At 33.9% G+C, this 25,691-nt stretch overlaps 1 protein-coding gene across 1 annotated transcript in view; it reads left to right on the top strand.

Moving 5' to 3' along the window:
- Positions 1-24,217, top strand: part of LOC125658156 (inositol polyphosphate-5-phosphatase A-like) — a 59,388-nt gene extending 35,171 nt beyond the window's left edge. The window contains 13 exon segments of the mRNA XM_048889316.2: positions 235-306; positions 681-733; positions 1,242-1,305; positions 6,386-6,441; positions 7,153-7,237; positions 9,504-9,593; positions 10,620-10,697; positions 12,007-12,080; positions 15,531-15,642; positions 15,888-15,950; positions 18,690-19,368; positions 19,371-19,466; positions 21,315-24,217. Of these exon segments, the coding sequence (XP_048745273.2) occupies positions 235-306; positions 681-733; positions 1,242-1,305; positions 6,386-6,441; positions 7,153-7,237; positions 9,504-9,593; positions 10,620-10,697; positions 12,007-12,080; positions 15,531-15,642; positions 15,888-15,950; positions 18,690-19,368; positions 19,371-19,466; positions 21,315-21,478 (1,686 nt within the window). The 3' untranslated portion in view covers positions 21,479-24,217.
- The last annotated feature ends 1,474 nt before the right edge of the window (positions 24,218-25,691 follow it).

Raw genomic sequence — 25,691 nt, forward strand, 5'->3', positions numbered from 1 at the left:
TCATAATTTACAAAATGGATTTTTCATGCTTGCATTTCATAAACACTGACATTTTTTAAAAATTAGATCACAATTTCAGAAGCTGGTGGTTTCGCTTGAAATAGCAAATTTAGTACCTTATTATGAATTAGATCACAATGTACAGCCAGGTGCTTTGATTATCTTGTAATAGTAAATTTAGTGCCTTGTTGTACTGCATTGTTATTGCATTGTCAGAGCCATCTTATATTACAGGTTTTGTCGGGGAATATAGAAAATGTTCAGATTAAGGAGAAGGCCAAATTTCCACAAGATTTCTTCCCTGAGGTAAATGAGTAGTGTTAGATGATATGATAATGAGGTTTATTGATTTTAAAGATGTTATAGATACAAGTTGGTATTCTTACTGCATTCCCGCATGTTTAGAATACACCAGTAATGCAGTTTGATATAAGAATATTGATATGACCAGATCTTTAGCAGAAATAAGCATGTATAACAAAAAATCTCTTGGGTAGAATGCAGAGAGTAACAATTAATTAAAGTATAGATCTACATTTGTGCTATCATGTTCTTGTTATTCTGAGAAAGGAATGTTAGGTAGAAATTTCTCTATAATATGATGATGTCATTATTAAATGATTTACACTTCATAATTATTTCTATTTATTCTTTCATTATTTTTTATTTCTATTTTCTAGTTTAAGTGGTCAAGGAAAGGATTTATCAGAACAAGATGGAATGTCAAAAATTGGTAATGCATTGAAGATAAATGCAAAATTTTCTGTTTATAAACATGCTGGTACGCACTACATATTTTAGTTTGTTAGTCAACAAGTTTGGGGCATGCTGCTTACAAGGTATGGAATGTTAAAGTACACTGTAAGAAACAATTTATGAAGGACACAGCAGACTTTGAAAAAGGATTTAGTGCATTCTTGGATATATGCAAGCAAATTATTGCAATTTGTAATGATACATAATAGATGATGATGACCTTGGTTCATGTTTATAGAAACATTGGTAGTGATCGCTGATGCACGTCTTCTGTATAATCACTTATGATGTTTTCAAATGCGCTATATTAACTCCCTGTAGGCCCTAATAAATTTTGTTTTTAGAATTTTGATAATCTTTTTGAAGTGTATCTAAGAGCCTCAGTGGGCACCGTTAGAAAATGATCAGATGGAGTGTTATTCATAAGCATTGTGAGGAATGTGTTGGTGTAGTCACCTTCATGCTGATCTTATTTTTATTTTCAGTTTGTTTGACTTGGTAAACATACATCTGTTCCACGACGCGTCCAACATAGTAGCAATGCAAAGAGTAAGTACCTCTCTGTAAATCCACTCAAAAAGAGTAAGTAACTCTCTGTAAATCCACTCCAAAAGGCTTACTATATTCTAGTGAAACGATTTATAAGTATATTTATCAGGAAAGCAGACTAAAAATAGTATAACAATACCAACAAAAATATCAGTCAGTAAAACAATATTTAAAAAAATATCAGGCAGTAAAACAATATGAAAAAAAATATCAGTCAGTAAAACAATATTAAAAAAAATATCAGTCAGTAAAGCAATGCAAAAACAAACATCAGGCAGTAAAACCATAAAAAAAAAATATCAGTCAGTAAAACAATATAAAAAAAATATCAGGCAGTAAAACAATATAAAAGAATATTAAGCAGTGAAGCAATTTTGAAAAAAAAATATCGGGCAGTATTGAAATGTATCTTGCAGTAAAACAAAGCAATTTGTACTCAAACTAAAGTTCTTTTAAAAATAATCTCACAAGAAAGAAAGTTTAAAAAGTATCTCAATAGTGTAATGCAAAATGTATCTCTCTGATTTTTGTCTCCAGTAGAACAAAATCACAGCATGGAAAGATTTTCAAAGCTATGGGAATAAGTAGGATTGGCTAAAGTAACAGACATACATTGATTCGTTACTAGCCAATGATTGTAAGAAACTGGGATTGCTTTAAAAAACTGAAGTTCAAGGTCAGTTCTAAAACTTGATCACCTATATACACTTTCTTAAGACCTTATTTGGAATATGCATCCAGGGTTCGACACTAATGCTTGTCCAGTAGCCTGAGGCTAGTAAACTTTGCCTCAGACTATTAGAATATTAGTTACAAGTAGTTTGGTGGACAACTGAAAAAACTGAAAACCTAAAGGAAGGGACTGACTACTTTATATCTAATCCTGACGGCAACTGCGTCAATTCTGCCCTTAGAAAAAGTTCGATATACTTCGTAACACTGCAATTCAGGTGTACTATCTACACCCAAAACGTCATAGTTTGATGAATAAATGATGATAAAATCCGTAAAATGAGTTTATTAAAAGATCATTTTACAACAGAAATGCAGGATTTTGCTTCTAGATTTTGAAGAAAAAAAATTATATGGTAGACCCCTTGACCCCCACCACTATGGGGGTGGGGGTGGGGGGGGGAGGCTATCCAGCACGACCCCACCCCCACCCCACCCCCACCCCCACCCCCCTTTTCGCTTTGCGACTTGGCCGACTGCCTCCAACAACCGGACTTACTACTGACCAAGCAGGACTAGTTAATTACAGAATCTACATTATGGTGAAAATGTTAAGTGTCAAATACTGCATCTGGAGTATGGGTTGGGTGTTCAAAGCAAGACTTGAAAAATTACAGTTAGCAGCTGCATGAATCTTACCGTTTTAGCAGCATGAGAGAAATTGGGTGGAATCCACTTATTGATAGACAAAGGGCCAAATTAAAATCAATTTTATATAAGATTTACCATAATATGTTTCCTGTCTATCTTAAAAGCATATTACCAAATATACGTTCATATGAGTCAAATTATGTTACTAAACAGTTACAGAATTATAGCGTTCCCAAGTGTGTATTAAATGCATATAAATCGTCTTTTGTCCCAGTAGCAATGAATGAGTAGAATTCTATACCTTTAGAAATAAAAAAAATCTGTCAATATACATATGTTTAAAAACTGTTTACAGATGTCGAAAACCATGCCCTCTCCATATTACGCTTCTTGAACCACAGGCTCTCAACATTTTAAATATATATATATAATAAAAAACAATTGTTTCCTGTAAACAAACTATTCACAAAGTATATCGTGCCACCATCTTGGTTTTCTTTTTTACTAGCTGCATGGCTTGCAATTTTCGGTGAAATTGCAAAAGGTCGATTTAATTCAATGATTAGACCCCTACTATCTAGCAGCAAGTTTGTCATCTCTCACATCGCCATGGTGTACTGGAAATAACTGGGTCCTACACCTACTCTTTTTTTTAGGAGAAGGAAATAATTTTCCTTTTCTTACATCATTATATCACTTTGTTTTCTGTCATTATGTACATTTTTATACCAGTGTTATTATATGAAAATTTAAGCTTCCAGGAAATCTGAATAATAGCAGCATGACAGAAATAACAATTATGCACAAAAATCTAAAATTGTCAGGAGGAATTTGGTCTACACTATGTCTTAGTGAATTTGCCAGTATTGATTAGTTCTACTTTGCAGACAGACAGAAATATGTTCATATATTGTAATTATGCAGGAAATTTCGACAAAATCTGACAAATCACAGACACACACACATACTTCATGTCTGCTCTAATGAAATTTCAAGGTCGTTAGGTATAAAAAGGTTGTGATCTTGATCTAACCTTGATACAAAAACAAGGACTGTGATACTCAATTTTTACATGCATATTTTATAGTTATCATATACATGTATATTCAAAATATCATACCTCAACTTGTCCATTGAATATGAGAAGAGTCCATCCTTAACTTTATGCTGAAGAGCAGCTGACAACAATCTGCATGATGTTTATTATAAAGAATTAAAGTGCACATGTCAGTCTTGTATTAGGAAAAATGAACACATTTTAATTATAAAAAAGGCTAAGCAGTATTTATTGAATTTATCTTGCAGGACTAAATTGATACATATTACATTTTGATTGTGTTTTATCTTGATAAAACATTTCTTGAAACCCAGCCTTGTTATTTCATTAAATTAATTAATCAGTACATAAATCAATAAATGATTTCATTCATCTATATGTTCCATTGTCTATTTTATCTATTGCATATTTACAAGCAATTAGTTTTTGTGTACTTTGCATGTAGAAGTGTGAAAGATTGTACATTTGCGTGCATGTTTGTGAATAATCGTGTAGAATCACTTTTTTGAAGGATCGTGCAACAGTGTTAATCGTACGTGCGTCCTGATCATTCATTTTTAAACTTGTCAAGAATATCTTTCTGGACACTGTCATTTCTTCATAGAAGTGATACCCAGATCCTTCGAATAATTAATCAAGCTACAGAAGTCCATTGATTCTGTATATACTATAAAATTGTGCTAGTGATCGGTGGTTTAGGCTAGCTAATTAGTGCACTCTTAATATCCTTCAGTTTTGATACTCTACACTCTTGGCGTGACATGATATGATAAATGACATTTTGTGAAGTGGAAGTAGTGGGGAGATAATGATTTGTGCGTCTATCAGCATTAAAACATCTAATGCCTATTGATTTTAGATCTCCGAGATGGATTCCACCACACAGATGATTTTCTGAAATTTTATTGTCATGCAAAGCAGGAGTGTTGAGTTAGATTGGGTAATTTAGCAATATGAAAACTTTTGTTGTTAATGTTGTGTAAAATCAATCTAGGGTAGTTTCACTTGATATTCAATATGAAAAGTAATGAAGTTGAACCCATCATTTCTTGTTTATGGAAGTTGGCAATATGAGTTTTTCACCAATAAACTTGGAGAAAAATTACACTAATCTGTCAGTGCTTCCACTGCGTAATGGCCCTGCCTATATTAAAACATGCATCCTTGTAAATGCACAAAGGAATTGTAATTCATTTGACTTATATTTTCAAAATTAGTTATTGAGTTGAAGTTTCTGAAGCATTCTTTTTGCCGAGGTAATTGCATTCCTGCAATCCAAATGAAATTGCTGGTGTTCAAAATCAGCCTTCAAACAGTTGATAGTAAGTAGTATTACGAACAGGGTTCAGAAGTCCTTTATAAGTACAAATGTATCTAAAATGCAGATGTCAATGTTATATCACTGTGTTAATTGTTTTGCATTTGCATGATTATTTAAATATTTTCCCCACATATTTTGTGCAAAGACAGTGACCCATATTTGATGCTTTTTGATATTTATGCATTGAAATTAGGCAAATGGTGTGTCGCATGATGATGGGATACCAAATTTTATTTGTTGTTTTTAAAATTATTGAAATTGAAATTGAAGTTTGATAAGTACATTTTATATTGAATGAATTATATGTAATCAAGTAAATGACCTAATTAATTGAAATGAAAGTTTTCTTCTGTATATATATATATATAGTAGCATCTACAGCTCTATGAATTGTTATTTCTAATTGAATTTTGACTGCTGATCAGCCTCTTACATTACACAACAGAGCTTCTGCTTTTTCTGACTGCTCAGTAGACACAGACCACAAATAAATCTGCTTCCTGTTGGGCTCTGCCTGGTTGGGACTAGACGGTATCCAGTGTTGCATGCCAAGTCTATATCTTCCAGATGATGTTTTTTGGAACTGGTGTACTACTAGGTTTTTATAAACCCTTTATTGACCACACATGCATGGATCAAGACAATTTGTCTCAGATAAATGTTGGTGAGGTGTTGAGTTTGTAACATTAAGAGCTGTTGTCCTTTGTAGTACTAGTCAGTCGTTCTCTCATTGTGTGTGAAGGATGTACCCACAACACAAACACTATAGTTTTTGTACAATATGACTTTTGGAACAGGTCTCGCTACGAAAGTGTAAGCGATATATAGAATCATGGTATTGATAAAATGATATTGCAGTGCAATTGTTCATTGGGTAAATGCAGATGGATATTTTTCAGCCAAAAATGTCAAATTCAGTTGAAAAATGAAATGTGCATTTAATTGAGATTCATTCAGTTAGAGAGCTTTCGTTATTGATAGAGATAGGATTGATTATCAATGCAAGGTATATAATCTTGAGTAAATTACCTTTTTTCAAACTTTTCTTAGGATTGTTTACTTAACTTATTTACTATCTTTAATGTTCTAAACAAAATATTGTGCAAGATACTTATCTTCAAGCTCCATTAACTTGTTGATGAAATATGTGGATTTTAACTATACAATGTAGATGAATTAAGTGAAGGCCAAGAAGAAATGTCGATGTATTATCTGAATTTATTAAATGTGTGGGATCTGTAAAAAGTAGCAAAAATGTAGACATACAGAAAAAAGGAAAATAAAGCAAAGCCAAAATCTAAAGAATCTCCCCTCACCATTTGCAGATATGATTAAAAACTCCTACACTTGATAATGTTTGTGGTTTGTGTGTTTTGTAGAGTCCCTCAGTGTACAGTGACAATAGAAAGGCAGCATTCCTTCACACCCTACAAAGGTAAAGCACTGTCTCTCATTCGCTAATAGGATTTTGCAAATTGATGTAGGGTAGGGTGGTCTAATTTCGACCACCTGGGTAATTTCGACCGAGGTGGTGTTTTACTTCAGTTAAATATCTTATTGTATGTATCATGTCATTTTGCGGATATGTAGTAATATTAGATGGGGAACTCATTCATTAAGGCCATATTAATGAAGGCATTTGGTAAAAGTCAATTGATATGGCAAACAGAACACATACGATACATAAAAATGATATCATCTGTAATTTTGGAAGGGGGGGGGGGGGGGGGGGTATTGCTAACTCTTCATCATTACAAACATGCTTATATTTCTCAAACCATGAACATTTTTCTCAATGTAAAACTGTGCTTATTTACGACTGACACTTACCGAATTCATGGAGAATGACTGATATAAGATGCACTGATTTTTCCTCTTCTCTTTGTTTAATTTGCAAGATGAAATGAAAAAACATAATTAACATGGAAGTTATTTTCTCATGGGGGGGGGGGAGGGGGGGGGGGATTGAAACTTATAAGTCTTAAGATTTTATAAACTCTTTAATATTTTGTTCAGATTTAATGTACTGCAAACATAAATATATAGCTATATTAACATCCAATGTAAAAACTTACAAAAGTCTTGACGGTAAATAATCTGAAGATACAAATGATATATATTAATATTTAAATGCTTTTATACGCAGGTTTGACCAAGACCAGTATGACAAATTCCCTATGTTTATATTTGGAGATTTTAATTTCCGGCTTGACATAAACCATCTTGTTCAGGTAACAGTTTAGTTAAAGTTTTCACATGTTGAATAGGCTTTACTGTGAATTAAACTGAAATAAAAATACATGGAGTGCAGTGTATTTTAATGTAGTGAAAGAGCTGACATAATTGAGTGATTTCAGACAAGAAGTCGTGCTTGGGTGGTTATATCAATCAATACTTACCTTATTGTTTTTCATCTTGACTGATGAGCGATAATGTCAATATACTCATACAGTGTTGATGAAAGTTTATCTAAACCAGAAGTGGGAAGAAATATGTAACAAACTGTACTGATTTATCTAATTGTTTTGTTTGATGAAATTGATGATTTTATTCTGATTTTATGGTGGTAGTGGAAGAAAAAATCATTGTTAGTTAGGATTCAAATTTAAAGTCTTCGAAAATTCTTTTGGAAATTTCAAGAAAATCTTGTGGTAAAGAAAAATTGTTTTTAAAGGACAGCTTATATGAATTCTGAGTCATTATAGAGCTCAAAGGATTTAAATGGGATGATAACTAACAAAAATATGTTGAATTGAGAAAGACAGCTGATCTTAAAAAACAAAATATTTTAAGAGTAAGGAAAACAAATTGTACAGATTTCATCATAAATGTTGATTTTTTTAGCTCACCTAAGCTAAAAGCTCAAGTGAGCTATTCTGATCACCCGTGTTCCGGCGTCTGTCTGTAAACTTTTAACATTTTTGACTTCTTCTCAAAAACCACTGGGCCAATTTCAACCAAAGTTGGCACAAAACATCCTTAGGTAAAGGGAATTCTAAATTGTTAATATAAAGGGCCAGGCCACCTTCTAAGGGGAGATAATCAAGAAAAGGTAAAAATAGGGTAGGGTCATTAAAAAATCTTCTTCTCAAGAACCACTGGGCCAGAAAAGATGAAATTTATAGATAAGCTTTATTGGGTAGTGCAGGTTTTAAATTGTTAAAATCATGGCCCCCGGGGTCGGATGGGGCCACAATAAGGGGTCAAAGTTTTACATACGAATATATAGGAAAAATCTTTAAAAATCTTCTCAAGAACCATTGAGCCAAAAAAGCTGAGATTTATGTGAAAGCTTCCTGATATAGTGCAGATTCTAAATTGTTAAAATCATGGCCCCCGGGGATCGGATGGGGCCACAATAGGGGATCAAAGTTTTACATACGAATATATAGGAAAAATCTTTAAAAATCTTCTTCTCAAGAACCATTGAGCCAGAAAAGCTGAGATTTATATGAAAGCTTCCTGATATAGTGCAGATTCTAAATTGTTAAAATCATGGCCCCCGGGGGTCGGATGGGGCCACAATAGGGGGTCAAAGTTTTACATACAAATATATAGAAAAAATCTTTAAAAATCTTCTTCCCAAAAACCAATGAGCCAGAAAAGCTGAGATTTATATGAAAGCTTCCTGATATATTGCAGATTCATGTTTGTTAAAATCACGGCCCCCTGGGGTAGGATGGGGCCACAATAGGGGATCCAAGTTTTACATACAAATATATAGGGAAAATCTTTAAAAAAAATTCTTCCCAAAAACCACTGAGCCAGAAAAGCTGAGATTTATATGAAAGCTTTCTGATATAGTGCAGATTCAGGTTTGTTAAAATTACAGCCCCCGGGGGTCGGATGGGGCCCACAATAGGGGGTCAAAGTTGGGTGGGGTTTTTTGGGGGGGTTTTTTTATAGTGCAGATTCAATTTTGTTAAAATCATGGACCCCGGGGATCGGATGGGGCCACAATAGGGGATCAAAGTTTTACATGCAAATATATAGGGAAAATCTTTAAAAGTTTTCTTCTCAAGAACCACTGAGCCAGAAAAGCTGAGATTTATATGAAAGCTTTCTGATATAGTGCAGATTCAGGTTTGTTAAAATCATGGCCCCCTGGGGTAGGATGGGGCCACAATAGGGGATCCAAGTTTTACATACAAATATATAGGGAAAATCTTTAAAAATCTTCTTCTCTAGAACCATTGGGCCAAAGAAGTTCATATTTACATGAAAGCTTTCTGACATAGTGTAGATTCAAGTTTGCAAAAGCCATGGCCTCCAGAGGTAGGTTTCGGGCCATAATAGGGACTACGGTTTTACATGTAAATATATATGGAAAGTCTTCTGATATGGACCAAGGTGACTCAGGTGAGCGATGTGGCCCATTGGTCTCTTGTTTCATCATGGTTTTGTTTTTGGGTTGTTGTTTTTTTCTCATTTGAATGTTGTACATGTTTCAAAAAGGAAAAATTGGTACATTTGTTATGAATTTTTGTTTAAATGCAGGATATTACAGCTAAAACCAAATCACAACAAATCAAGGGCAAAAAAGATCAAGTGTCGAAGATTGTATACACAGAAGAAGGCAATGGCAAGGTATCACTGCATATATATACTCTAATGTATATTCTGTATACAGGGGTTCAGCACCCTATAGGTAACATTGTGTGAAAACTGGTTAAGAATCAAAACTTTGATGAATGTATAATTACAACATTGTAGACTGCAAATCATTTGCTATTACTTAAATGGCTGTCTATCATATTGAGAAGCAAAAGTGTGTAGTATTTTATACATTTTATGTATTTTGAATATTAAATTCTATGCAGTATCAAATGATATAATTTGTTGATTATTTGATTTGATTTAAGGATTAGATGTAGTTCAATGAATAACAAGAATTGCTGAAGTGGGGGTTAATCTATCATGTAACATGCATGATGTCATTTTAAAATATAGAACCCATTAGTGTAATGTAAAAGAAAAGTGAAGTGAGGTGAGAAAATAATGTATTTCATGGCGACCAAAATTTATGGATATAAATAGGCCTTTGGCATGTTTCTTCCTTTTACATAATTATGTAGTTAATGCAATGTACAAATCCATTCTTTGAATATTTAAATGCTTTCTTTGGTTAAATGGGAGATGAAAGTCACTAACATTGCAGGAAAATGGGGCTTATGAAATTAGTTCTGCAGTGATTAACAAAACCAAGTTATTTATATAATTGGAGATTCAGAATTGTCATGGAAATAAAGATTGGAAAAAAAATCTTTTAAAAATCACAACAGCTGAACAATGGCAGCGAGGACCAAGGTGGCTCAGCTCAGCAATGTGGTCGATATGTCCGGTTATAATTTTTAAGATAAAATGTTTTTAAAAAATCATAAAACATACTTTCTAACAATTTCAACAATTCTGCAAAATAGGTCGCAGAATTCGTAGAATGTATATATATTCATACATGGACAGATGGCACCAAAAAAACGGATTTTAACAAGGTCAAAACAAAACATTTCTTCATAGTTCCAAATGACAAGTAATGCATTTCAACAGAACTGAATATCAGAATGCACGTAGTGAATGTAAATATACAGTATTTAAAAATGCATATCTTTTCAGGTTGTTTTGACAGTGGAAACCAAGGGATTTGATCACCATGACAAACACTCAGAGGTCTTTTCAAAAAGGGCAAAAAGTGTATGTTCATAATTCATTTTACGATCCAGACAGGCTTTCAGATTATATTAGATATTGATTTCTTGTTTCAGATGACAGATTTTGTTGCTTAAGTAGCCTTCACTTTTCAGTGTATTAATTTAATATATGTACAATTGGAAATGCTTATAACTATTTTCCTTGACATTATGTGCACTTTCAAGCTACTGTGAGTGAAATGCATGTATATTCCCCCTCTACTCCAAAGTTTGGATTTTTTTTGGATTTTTTTTTTTTAGTATTTAAAAGGCCAGTCTCATCCGTGGGGATTTATATATTTGGGGTGTTAATGAGAGACAGCAGACTCTAGGATACTTTTGATCAAAATGCTGATTGCGTTTATATTTGTACAAGTACATCAGTTGTGTTTAGGTCACCTGAGTCGCCTATTATCACCTATTGATATCTGTATTTGTCATTGTGCACTCTTTGTTGTTAGTCATCCACCAATTATAAACTTTTGAACAAAGTGCTACTCCAAAATAAGTTTGTGATTTCAATGAGACTTTGTATAAATGAAGACAACGATGAGATAATTTTTTTTCATGGACAATATGTCTGCTGTTACTATAGAGGGAATAATCTATCAAATCATTGCATCTTCAGATACGGGTCTACGATTGACTATGCCTTATACCTCTCTGCATCCCCTTTGAATCCATTCATAACAATTTACTCGTTTTCATGACTGATTTAAATTCACTGTCCAATCAAATTAGTATCTGTAATGCACAGTACGTTGTATTTCTCCTATAATATTATGGTATCTATGTCTGGTCAGTAAATAGCTCTTTATAACTAATGTTGTATTGTTAGTATACAATTTCCGACTCCAAATAAAGAGGATTTGATTTGAAATTAATAGTTATACGAATGGAATTCTTCTGTTTTTAGAGGTAGTATTACTTTAACCTCGCTAGCATAGCAATACTGTGTAGAAAGGGACTTGCTGATTGGGCAATATTTCTTTTGGTCTTCCTTGAGTGACCAATAAAATTGCCTCATTAATTATTCATGAGAACTAGCAAATTGGGATGACTGGACCCACAGGTGATGGAGAGAGGAGCGAAGCATACTCAACGGTGGGTATCCAATAACAGAAATAAGCCATACGTTGTAGAAATTTGTTTATGGCCAGACTACATTATCAACAAAGTAATCTAGTTGAGAAGAATATATGGATGCTGTATTTAAATTATTACATATTAAGTCTGTTTGTTATTAACTTGTAAAATATTCTGATGATGAAAAAAAATCAGTCTTTGGTAATGCCTTTGAATTATCATTGTAGTTACAGCGATATGATGTTGAAATGCAATCCTACAAAGAAAAAATGTCAGAATTTGAAATTTCTTTCCCTCCAAGGTAGGTATGAATTATGTCTCCCCTCCTTCAGGGGGAGATATATTGTTTTTAGGTCAGCTGAGTTATATTGGTTTGTTGTGTGTCATGCATGAACAATTGAACTTCGTCTTGATAAATACCATTCCATTTCTTTGTCAAATTTGGTATGAAGCATCATTGGGACAAGTGGGCATAAATTATAACTTTCAGGACCCCCCCCCCCCCCCCCAGGCCTTGGGGGGCAGAGCAAAACCTGTCAAAAAGTGACCAGTTTTCAAAAATCATCTCTACAACTGCACTTGTATAAGAAAAACTAAATGCATAGTGATGTAGAGCAGGAAGGCCTCTACCTAATTTGTAAAATTCATGATCCCCAGGGAAAAGGTTTTGATCCCAGGATGGGGCCATACTTAGTACATATTGTTCATGTGTAAAACATTTTTAAAAATAGCATCTTCGTTTGTGCTATTGATACTAAATTAAAACTAAATGGATATTTAGAAAGAGCAGTTAGTCCTTAACCAAAATTGTAAATTTGATGATCCAAGGGGTAAGTTTACTGATATGTTATAAAATGCATAATTAGGAAAAGCAGAAAAGTATGTACCAAACTTGTGAATTTTGCAACCTCAGGGATAGGTCCAAATTAGTCATATTGTGTTAATGTTACATATATTATGTAAAGCCTTTCATCACTAGAGACATTTTCCAGGTCATTTAAAAGAAAGATGTGATCTTAAAAGTCATGCATGTACTCTTGTTGAATATACAGTAGTATTCAAAACAGGGGAAATTTTTTTAGATTTTATAGGCCTTGGGACTAACTATATTTATAACTAATACTCAAGTGACCAATAAGGCCATTGGGTCTCTTGTTGTACTTTCTGTCAGTCTGTCTATATGTAGACTTGAAACTTTGTACAAAGCTTCATTGCCATTTGTAGATGTTCACATTGTCGGGACATGAAGATCCAATTATATAGTGGATCTAAGAGGAAGTGAAGAAGCTTGTGAACACTTCTGCCATATGGTTTCTCCGATAGGCTCACAACAATGCTTCATTGCCATTTGCAGATGTGCATATTGTAGGGACTGGAGGATTCAATTGTTATTCTTAAAATTATAGTGGATCCAAGAGGGATGGAGGGCGTGAAATAGCTTGTGAACACTTCTCCTATATGGCTAATTGGATAAACTTGAAATTTTGTACAATACCTCGCTATCATTTTATGATGTTAACATTGTTCTGATCCAGGGATCTGATATTTTCCTATAATTTACAGTAGATCAAAGAGGAATGTTTTATTAGCTCACCTGAGCTGAAAGCTCAAGTGAGCTTTTCTGATCACCCGTACTCCGGCGTCCGTCCGTCTGTCCGTCTGTAAACTTTTCACATTTTCAACTTCTTCTCAACAACCACTGGGCCAATTTCAACCAAAGTTGGCACAAAACATCCTTAGGTAAAGGGAATTCTAAATTGTTAAAATAAAGGGCCAGGCCACCTTCCAAGGGGAGATAATCAAGAAAAGGTAAAAATAGGGTAGGGTCATTAAAAAATCTTCTTCTCAAGAACCACTGGGCCAGAAAAGATGAAATTTATAGATAAGCTTTATTAGGTAGTGCAGATTCTAAATTGTTAAAATCATGGCCCCCGGGGGTCGGATGGGGCCACAATAGGGGGTCAAAGTTTTACATACAAATATATAGGGAAAATCTTTAAAAATCTTCTTCTCAAGAACCACTGAGCCAGAATAGCTGAGATTTATATGAAAGCTTCCTTATATAATGCAGATTCTAAATTGTTAAAATCATGGCCCCCAGGGGTCGGATGGGGCCACAATAGGGGGTCAAAGATGTTTTTTTTTTTTTTTTCGTTTTTTTTTTTTTTCGTTTTTTTTTTTTTTTTTTTTTTTGATATAGTGCAGATTCAAGTTCGTTAAAATCATGGACCCCGGGGATTGAATGGGGCCTCAAGGGGGGCATCAAAGTTTTACATACAAATTTATAGGAATAATCTTTTAAAATCTTCTTCTCAAGAACCACTGAACCAGAAAAGCTGAGATTTATATGAAAGCTTCCTGATATAGTGCAGATTATAAATTGCTAAGATCATGGTCCCCGGGGGTCAGATGGGGCCACAATAGGGGGTCAAAGTTTTACATACAAATATATAGAAAAAAATCTTTAAAAATCTTCTTCCCAGAACCACTAAGCCAGAAAAGCTGAGATTTATATGAAAGCTTTCTGATATATAGTACAGATTCTAAATTGTTAAAATCCTGGCCCCTGGGGGTCAGATGGGGCCACAATAGGGGATCAAAGTTTTACATACAAATATATATGAAAAATCTTTAAAAATCTTCTTCTCAAGAACCAATAAGCCAGAAAAGCTAATATTTACATGAAAGCTTTCTGACATAGTGCAGATTCAAGTTTGTTCAAATCATGGCCCCTGGGGTAGGATGGGGCTACAAGGGGGGATCAAAGTTTTTCATACAAATATATAGGGACATTCTTTTAGAATCTTCTTCTCAAGAACCACTGAGTCTGAAAAGCTGATATTCACATGAACAGCTTCCTAACATAGAGCAGAGCTAAGTTTGTTCAAATCATGGCCCCCTGTTGTAGGATGGGACCACAATAGGGGATCAAAGTTTTACATACAAATATATAGGAATTTTTTTTAAAAAATCTTCTTCTCAAGAACCACTGAGCCAGAAAAGCTGATATTTACATGAAAGCTTTCTGATATAGTGCAGATTCAAGTTTGTTCAAATCATGGCCCCTGGGGGTAGGATGGGGCCACAAGGGGGGATCAAAGTTTTACATACAAATATATAGGAAAAATCTTCAAATATCTTCTTCTCGTGAACCATTGGGCCAAAGAAGTTCACATTTACAAGAAAAATTTCTGACATAGTGTAGATTCAAGTTTGCGAAAACTATGGCCTCCAGGGGTAGATTGGGGCCATGATAAGGACTACGGTTTTACATGCAAATATATATAGAAAGTCTTCTGATATGGACCAAGGTGACTCAGGTGAGCGATGTGGCCCATGGGCCTCTTGTAGTTTTTGTTTTGTTGTTTTTTTTACATACAAGGGTATGTTCACTTTTCCAACTGGTACTTCAGCATAACAGTCATTAATTTTGTATCCTATAAAACAATGATAGAGGTTGACACATTGATGTTGAATCTTTACTCCATCATTTTCCTCAATGCACAAAGTGCAGTTTATAATGTCTATGTTCCTGCACCTGTTTTCTCATCCATACCATCCAGTACATTAAGGAGAGGGGGCTGTAATTTGGAGCATTTTCAATTTGGGGAGCTGAGGAGACAATTGTTTTTAACAAAAACACAAATTATATTTAACATTGAGATGTAGCAGGAAAAGTAACTCCTACATCTCATTTTCAATGTTAGAAATTTTTTTTCCGTGTGGTTTTAATGTATACTTACATTTTCAGCTACCCTTTTTGTGAAGATGTAAATGATGGATTGTCGTACATGAAAACAAGATGTCCCTCTTGGTGTGACAGAATACTGTTGTCCCACAGTGCCAAAAATATAATTGTTAATGTAAGTGGACAGCTTTTCATGGTTTAAAAGGAATATTTAAGAAATTTAGGGTATCCAATCCATGATTAGCCCAAAAATGTGTTCATCGAATGAAATCAAGATATCAAAACCCCTGATTTGCTAACAGGCATATATTTGTAGCAATTTGAATGATGTTTACATATATATATCATTTATCTCTCGTATTATATATTGGATACCTTATATAGATTCTAAAATCATGAAATTAGACTTTTACATTGTAGGATGACAAACACAAACCTAAGTATGACATAATAGGACGAGAGACGTGTATGGGAGATCACAAAGTAAGTCTTACAGAATGGTGCACCTTAATGATTTAGAGGTAGTTAAGTTCTATACAACCTTGTAACCTCAGGATTCATAAATTGACTTTTGCAGGATATACTTGAACCTGAATTAAACATTAAAATGTGATGCAAAAAAAGTTGGCCCAAGTATAGTATACGTTTAAGTAGTTCCGGCCTATAGAAAAAACAATGCACACTATTAAAGAAATTCATACACCAAACTGTAGATTCGTACATGTACCACAATAAAGCTAAGAAGGACAATCAAAGGAGTTTACAGACACATTCAAAAACAGTTCTTGTCAGAGCCACCAACATTTTTCAGAAAGAATCTAATTTGGTTGTTGATCTTATAAATTTTGCAAAAGAAAAAATCTGGTATGTTTTCTTCAGGTCGACAGGTTTATACATTCAAGGGTATACAGGTTGTCAGGTCTACAGGTCGACAGGTTTATATACTTGGGGTCTACAGGTCGACAGGTTTATATGTTCAAGGGTCTACAGGTCGTCAAGTCTACGGGTCGACAGTTTAATATATTTAAGGGTCTACAGGTAGACAGATTAATATATGTAAGGGTCTACGGGTCGTCATGTTAATATTTAAGGGTCGATAGGTCGACATCTTGATATTTGTGAGGGGTTATGGGCAGACAAGTTGATATATTCAGTCTGTTGATGGGTATGCATGCCTTCAAGTCTTCTGTGATATTGGAAACTAAAAACAATTGATTTCAATTTCATAATACAGAAATAAATGTTAAGAAGCATACAATATTCGAAACGATAAAGAGTAGAGATCGTGCAAATACTTGTAACATGTTATATATTTTGGTAATGTCACCACAATTCATTGATCATTTCAGCCTGTGGGTGATTCTGAATAACCTCTGTAATATTGGACATATCGTTGAATGAGGATGTATAATTTTCAATACTGATACCTACTGACTTCATCATGTTACTGTGTTCCCCTACTTCACCATCGATACATAACACCTTGAAAACCTGTATACTATACAATCTGTACAGCAGTAGACATGTTTACTAATTGACGTGTAGACCTGTGGACCTGTATACCTGTTGACTGGTCGACCTGTTCACGTATAGACTAGTCGACATGAGGACATGCCGACCCTGTATTACTGAACCTTTAGCCCAATTGTACCTTTGGGACTAGGAGATTTGTATAATTTTTGTCGTGCTGTAGACGTCATTTACTATAAAACTGAATTAGTAAAGCACTTTTTATGAGTTGAATTACTTTTTGAACATATGGAAAAAATACACTAGAATTACAAATACACATACCTTAACGGATTTTTAATGAACCGAATTACTCCTTGAACATATTGTAAATATACACAAGGACTACAAATACGTATACCATACTTGATCCAAAAAATTAACATGAGTTCAACTTATTTGGGTATATTGCAGTACAGATACTTTATAGATGTAAATATATGAACCTCAGAAGTGAATTTCTTGTATGAATTCATTCTTGTAATGTGTAGACACTTTCTTGAAGAACAATTGTTTGTTGGTTTTTTTGGTCAGTGACCTATTGCAATCTGTTTCTATGCGCTGTTGTCCATTTTACATATAATTTTTTGAGGTTTTGGCCAATGTTCAAAATCAATCAAATCTTTAGAAATCTTCATCTTTACTCTGGAAGATTTAACAAATATTGTTTGTGTAGTCATGATGAGCAAGGAGGCCTCTACCCTAGTAGTGAAATGCCCCGAGGTCGAAAGCTCTTGTGATAAGGTTGTCTTTTGGCTTATTTAGTGAAAATCCTGGACATAAAATAACCAGACTGAGTATGTAGTACTAATAAGGAAAGGAACCTCTACAAAATTGTGATATTCATGAATTGGGGGTTCTGATGCTAGAGCTTTTCTCTATGGCCCATGTAATGAAGAACCGGTCTTGACTCTAGGGCATCAAACACTGCACATATCATGAGAAAATAAGCCTCTATGACGTGTATCCCCTAAGCTTCTACTGTATATATCCCCTGAGTCAAGGGATTTAATCTTAGAGCAGGGCTGTATAGTTCATATACATTTGTGATATTTCTTTTGAATTCTAGTCACAGACACAAAACAGCTAAACTGAACACCTAGCACAGAGAATGACTGCATACTTATAATGAGTTGGAGGCATCTAAAACAATTGAAATTTCTGAACTCTAGGTGAAGTGTTCAGGCCCCAGAGGAGGACTACATGGTGAAAAGACCATTGAATTTTTAAGAACATATCTAAAACAAATTAAAGGTCATAGGAGTCGCCACAGCAAAGAATATTTAGATGGTATATAAGAATCACCCTGTCTGTCTCTGGCTACATCTCCATCTTCTGCTCTGTAGGTGACGTCATTTTGATAAAGAGACATTGGAAGCTCATGCACAAAGGTGGCTGATGTCAAGATAATGTTTTAAGGATTGATCAGTATCTAATACCCATTCTGTTCTCCAGGTTTGAAAGATGCACTTATTGCACAATCATGTAACTATATATAGAAATAAACTGTTAGAGTTTTTTTGTGTGATTCTCGGGTGACCGTTAAGACTCGTAGGCTTCTTGTTATCAAATGTACTGGAATACAGACAGGGAATATAAATGTATTAACATGTATACACATAGAATTTGCATGTGTAAGTGATTAATTTTATACTTACCTGTAGTGTTTCATTTTATACACCTATGTACATCTATTTTTTCTGCCTTTTCCAGCCTGTATATTTATTCCTGCACCTCAAAAGGAGTCAAGGTAAAGAAAACACTTCCAAACACTGCCTCAAACCATCATTGTCTGCTACTCTGTCCATTAATGGGGAACCAGTTGTAGTGAAAGACATTAATGAGATAAACATTCATGACTTCACTACATTTGCTAATGAGCAAGCACTCCTTCCAGAATTCAAAAGCTCCATACGGCTCAAACCTTCCCTTCAAAAACCTTCCTTTGACCATCTAACAGATGGCTCCTCTGGTAAACGGCGCTCATCATTTGCAAATATTGCAAAACAAGTTGTTTGCATGGAAAAAGTGTTACTAAATTGGCCCCGGCCTAGAACACGGCCAAAAACGCGGCACCATAGCTCGTCATCGGAGGACATGAATGAAACGGAAAGTGAGGAAGACTCAAATGAAAACAAAATACCTGTAAATTATGAGTCGGCCAGTACTACCCACTCTGATCTGTCCCCCTCCTCCTCTCAAAACACAAGCCCTGAGAAAAATATAACTGGTGGTGGCAGCAATACAGCAGCTGTTGTAGAGCATGATGATGTGTTGTGTGTTGTCTCTCCAAATAATTTGCATGAGCATGAAGGGTTTGTTAGGAAATATCAAGATGGTAGCACGGTAGATGAATCCTTGGAAAATTCCACGTTGATGGTAAATGGAGAAGGGAGAGAGAGAAATTTAGAATCTTCGGGTGCCAGAAGACGACTGTGTCCATGTCCGTGCGTGTTGTTATGAACCTCCCATTGACCTGTGTTTGGTGTTGTGAGTTAAATTTTTTTATTACTTTTACCTTCTGTCTGTATACTGTTTAGATGTCATATAAACTATATTTGCACATTTCTTTTTCGGACATTACAGATTACCTGAATTATTGATTTCTATGGAATTTCTTATGTAATAATTAACTCAGTTTGAAAATGGCATGTAAGTGCTTCAGAAGAAGTATACAGGAATTCAAGGGATTAATAAACAATGGATGTCTAGCTTCTGTGCATGCATTTTTAAAGTATGTGTTTGCATATATACAATACAAATATTAAATAGTGGGCTTTAAGATTCTGTAAAATGTGACTAAAACAATCTAACCACTGTAAATATTGCAGTACTTGATGCAATCCTAACTGCTAGTATGAATGTAATTTGTCATTGACTTGAGTTATAGACTAACCTTAACAGCAGTGATTGACATGCAGAAACTGAACATATAAATTCTAATACATTGCATCTTAGCTTTTTGTGAATTATTGATGTTCATACATTCTAAACCTTAACGGTTTACTGTAAATCTGCTTTTAGTCTTAGCTACTAATATGTGTTTAATCTATGAGAGGAGTTTATTGCAGATTTTACATGCTGCTAGTACCATTTCATATTTTCATGGCAAGTGTGTAAAATAGCTAAACACATGAAGTGCTTTATAACGATCAGCGTAGGATTATAATAAAAGCTGTGAGTGAATTCTTACCATGTATCTATGACAAACATGTAGGAAGTCAAATAATGCATGCTTTGTAAAGTAAGTTAAAAAGTTCCATTAAAATATATCTTAACTTTTTTTTAATAGTGTAGTTATATACTGTTGTAACTTTATGTTGTGGGAATTGTATTGTGACTATAAAGGATTTATTAGATTTTCTATACCACAAAAGTACCCTTCACATTAACATACATTGCATTCTGAGCAATGGAGATGCAATCAATCACAGTGAAATTTGGACTCTGAAATCTTTTATTTGCAAACAAAACACCTTTTTTATTATTTGGGAAAACACACAAAATTCATATAGAATAATTGAGAAATTTTGTCGCTCTTTCAATGATGAAATCATGTTCCATATGAAACGCTATAACGAGCCATGAAATAAAACATTGGTGTAGTATCACCTTAATTCAAACTTAACAGTGCTTTTCAAACAGAATATACATGTACATCTCTTTTTCCCTACCTTACTTTTTTCCCTACACTGCTTGAATTTCTACATGTTTCTCAGAACATTGCTGCACTTCTGATTCTGCTCAAGTTATCTATGCATAGATATTTTTGTTTTTCTACATTTCAAGAAACTATGTATGTTTTTATGTGTTTCATTGAGTTTTTCTGATCACATTTTGTCTGGCTTCTGTCCATTTAACATTTTTAACTTCTCCTCCAGAACCACATGGGCAAGACAATGTCAATCAAATTTGCCATAAAGCATCATTGGGTGAAGGAGATTTGAAAGTATTCCAATGAAGGGTTATACTCTTCTCAAAGGGGAGATAAATTTAAAAAAAAAAATACATGGTGGCATCTTTTAAAAATTTTCTCAAGAACCAATAGACCAGAAAAGACAAAACTTTTACAAAAGATCCCTTACTGAATGAAGATTCAAAACTGTTCAAATTATTGCCCCTTATTATTTTGAAACATATTGATTATTAATTTTTGAAATATTTTAAATTCAACAAGATCAACAAAATCTATGTTTCTATCATACATATAATTTTAAATGAATCACTGATTTCACAGTCACATGCTGTCAGAATTACTTGTTATAATATCAGTGTAAGAAACTACATGCATCTCAGAAAAATTAATGGTGATCTGATCATAATGATTTATTATTTCAGCTCCTACAGTGTCAGCACCTGAACTTCTGCAATTGCCAACAGCAACAGAAGTCATTATTCCAAGTACCCAGGTCAAAATATCTCACGTGGACACAACCAAGTACATTCACATTCGTCAACAGAACGGAACCTCAACACGAGTGTTCAGGGAAACCTCTGTTTGACCCAGATTTAATGTCTACCACCTCAGTGATTTTTATTTTAATTCTATCCGTACCTCATTTGTGTTTATCAATAATCAGTGTTTATAATCATTTGTGAAGAGGGTATCCTCCTATCCATATCAGTTCCTTTAGTGACACAATCGGCTAGCACTGTTAGATTTAGATTGTTTTTCAGTGATCATATGATTGATTGCAGTAAACCATATTTTATTAATGTTTAATCAGTGTTGGTTTATCATATGCATCAAACAATTCTATTGATTGTTGTTAAATGGAGTCCCAAAATCAGATAGCTTAGTATTTTATCAATATCATTTATGTTTTTCTGTGCATTTTTATACTATCTAGCTTGTGTTTGCTTAATTATACCCCCTGCAAACGAAGTTTGTTTACAATAGTTGTGTGTGATATGTTTATGATACACATGATCCCGTTCAGGTGGGTAGTGTAGGCATTGATTTCAAGAAACATTTAGAATTCACTTTGTCCTGGCTGTTGCAGACAGGATGGATGAATTGCATAGTAATTTCCAGAATAACCTTTAACCTTGAAACTCAAGTACTAGTTTGAATACAGTTTATAATTTCTGGTTGAATTTACTACCACTGATCTCTATTGAAAAAAACCTTCAGAAGTATTTTTTTGTTGTTGAGTTTTTAGGTTTTAAACCAGGGTCAGTAATCTAATATACATATTTGAATGTCAACCATTGCTCTTTCATATGATCATTTGACCTTGGTTCAAGTTTATATCTCAATACTCGCATATCCATATAGATAATGTGTGATTAGTCATGTAAAAAACACCATATAAAGTAGTTAGACAAAGATGATTGTAATTAATATCAATACTCATTCAGAACCATCCCATTCAAAGAAATATACTATTGCAGTGTTTTGTGTTTTGGGTAGATACAGAGATAGATGTTTTCTCCTTGGTATCTGCTCAGGTAATACAGCTGTTCCTATCAATGAAACCAGGTGTATGATTTTATTTATGTGTTGGAAACTCTGCTGTAACCTGCAGGGACAAATCTTGTGTTCAGTAGATCTATTTATTTACCTACGCATAATACAATAATTGTGTAAATAATACTAAATATTTCCCCTTTCTCAAAACCTCACTTTGAAATCAGGCAGTGTGAAAAGCAGTTCAATGCCATTTGATCTTTTCCTTTTGTACACTATGATATATTTTGTTTTTCTGGGTAGTCTTTCTTTTCTGTATACAGGAGTGTAAAGACTGTTATTCAACACAAGAAGTGATTTGATAAATTCTAACAATGTATTTGATTAATGCATGTACTCGTGGTATATGTTCATTTTATGTAATGAATTTATATAGGTCAAGGAATATTTGAAAAAGAAACTTTGGACACAAACCTCTAAGAGATTTAAAATTACGATTTTCAGGTATATTGAGAGTTTTGTTTAAGATCCCAAAGGGAAGTGTTTTGTCGCAGAGTATCCATGACATGAAGGAATGTGTCTAAAATATTTTGCACCATATGATTATGTAGTTGAATGTTTTGAAAATTAGCTCACATAAAGTAATATAGGTATATGGACAGAATCTTCATAACCCATCATTTTCCATTGTATGTTTCATCTATGTGCTAGATGTATATTTGATACTTTAATCTAATCAGTATAAGTTGTCTATATACAAGTATGTTATTTTTTTTTTAATTTGAACCAAGTTTTTGTTATTTTTGTGTACATGTGTATCCAAAACCTTTTATGTATCTGTTAAGTTTTACAGTACTAAATGTTTTCCAATACCAGTCTCTCATTTGACAAGATTTTATGTGGATCTGAAAAATACTGATGGTTACCGTTAGGTTTATATGAATATTCTGTGGAAATGGGGTGAAAATTGATTTGCACATTACATGGTGACGTTGAAAATAGCGGTGTTTTTTTTTTTATTAAAGAACACCTTTTACAGGATTTATTGGTTACACAGGTAGTGAACAGAGTTATCTTTCTTTGGCAATTATTGTAACTTGGTTTTTTATCCGTCCACTTTAAACAAATTGGAAATTTTCCATGTTTTTATTGAAAGTGAAATGGGAAAGAATCAGACACAAAAGTGTTATAAACAGTTAAACTAGATGATCCTCCCCAACTCCCAGTATACTTTGCTTTGTTATACTCGATGTAATCCTTCCAAATCCCAAGCTTGAATTGATCCAATAATTAGGTGCTTAGTGTATCCAATATCTTATCACCTGCTCGTGTGTCTGCAGATTTCTAAAACTTTATCTATACAGAAAATGTGTTGTCTTGTTGAATTCTTCTTCCTGTAATGAGACAACACGTGTACCAAAGCTTATAACACCCCTTCAACCTCCACCCCCTACTCCCAGTCTAGAAATGAAGACGGTTATTTAATCTAAACTGTGTACCAAAGCTTATAACACCCCTTCAACCTCCACCTCCTACCCCCAGTCTAGAAATGAATACGGTTATTTAATCTAAACTGTTGGGCATTTGAAGTAGGTCTATGCAATATTTGGCAGATTGATGTTAATTAGTGCTTCACAGTCGGGACATATGTTCTGGGCTTAAGTGTCGGTGTTGTGCCGTTCTTTCCCTGTAGTTATATGCAAAGTAAAATATGTTCATTAATATATTATTGAATTTGTAAATTAAAACCCTACCATATTATTATTTCATTTGAGTATCTTTTATGTACCTAAACCGTATAAGAAAAAAACATAAAACCTTATTTGATTTGTGTTGTTTCATTTTTTATGCTATTCAAGGATTTGCAAAAAGATTCTGATTTGACTGCATGAAGAATTACAGGTCGTAGAATTTTGATCCGTTGTACATAGCTAGTCTACGATGTATATAAAAAAAAATTTACAGGGTTTACGTCATGAAATAGCTGGAGTGTAGAAGTCCCAAGAAATGAAAACGTTAGAATTTTTTTTTTAATGTTTATCATATTCTAACACTGCATATCTTAACAGAAACTCTTATGAAACAGAAAAAGAAACTATTCTGTGCTTTTATTGACTTCAAGCAAGCTTTGACACTGTTTGGAAGAGTGATTTTTGGTATTGATGGAAAATATTTTAAATGCCTACATTAAAGATATGTATCGGGGAATGAAATCTTTATCAGCATGGATGGTGTGTCAGAAAAAATTTTAAGCTGTAAAGTTGGAGTACAACAATGTGAAAAATTTTCTCCATTTTTGTTTTCGTTTTTTTTATCAATGATGAAAGGCGAAGATAACAAACAGTGATCAATCTCATAACTCCTATAAGCAATACAAAACAATGAGTTGGGCAAACACGGACCCCTGGATATACCAGAGGTGGGATGTATGGCAAGCCCTTTTACTATTTATTCATAAAATACGATATCTCTTTAAATGAGAGAGATCTTTATTGGTTAAAGAGATATCTGTAAGTTAGAGAGATATCTTTTTATGCTAGGGAGATATCTCTTGTTTAAAGAGATATCTTTCTAAACAAAAGAGATATCTCTTTAAGCAAATGAGATACCTCTTTACGCTTGGGAGATATCTCTTTAAGTTAGAGAGATCTCTCTTTAAATTTTCAAAAAGAGATATCTCTTTAATATAAAGAGATATCTCTTTAAATTTTCAAAAAGAGATATCTCTTTAATATAAAGAGATACCTCTTTAGATCCCCCCCCCCCCCCCCCCCCCCCCCCCCCCCCCGGTGATCATAATGGCTTCACCCTGTTGCATTGTCAGTGAAAAGATGTAACCCTATTTTTTAACCAAGCAAAATACTTCTAGCCTACAAATGGCGGGAAAGGTTGAAGAGGTGGTTGGGGTAAATCTAGTCTAGCTCGCATATTTCATCAATTTATTGTCTTTGTTTTCTGTTACCTGTACATACAATGTATATACATCTCACATGCGGTAAAAAGCAAAATCTTCCCATTTAAGAATTGGAACGATTAATGTAGATAAGATAACGGTAAAAATCAGGGGTGGGGGTCCATTTTGATTAAAATCAACAATTTGGGAATTGTTTACAAGTGATAAAACAACTTTATCTTAAAATTTTGCATCATAAATTGATTAATCAAATTTAGTTAAACGTTAGTATAAGAATTTACAAGGCATTTTACGAGAATTTCGAAATTTTGGCAATGACAGAGGTGTTAGCGAGCAGTGACACCTAACCTATGGGTAGAGAATGAAAAGAACACACGTGGTTTATCATCCC

The sequence above is a fragment of the Ostrea edulis genome, chromosome 9 (assembly GCF_947568905.1).
Source record: "Ostrea edulis chromosome 9, xbOstEdul1.1, whole genome shotgun sequence".
In the NCBI taxonomy this organism is placed as follows: domain Eukaryota; kingdom Metazoa; phylum Mollusca; class Bivalvia; order Ostreida; family Ostreidae; genus Ostrea; species Ostrea edulis.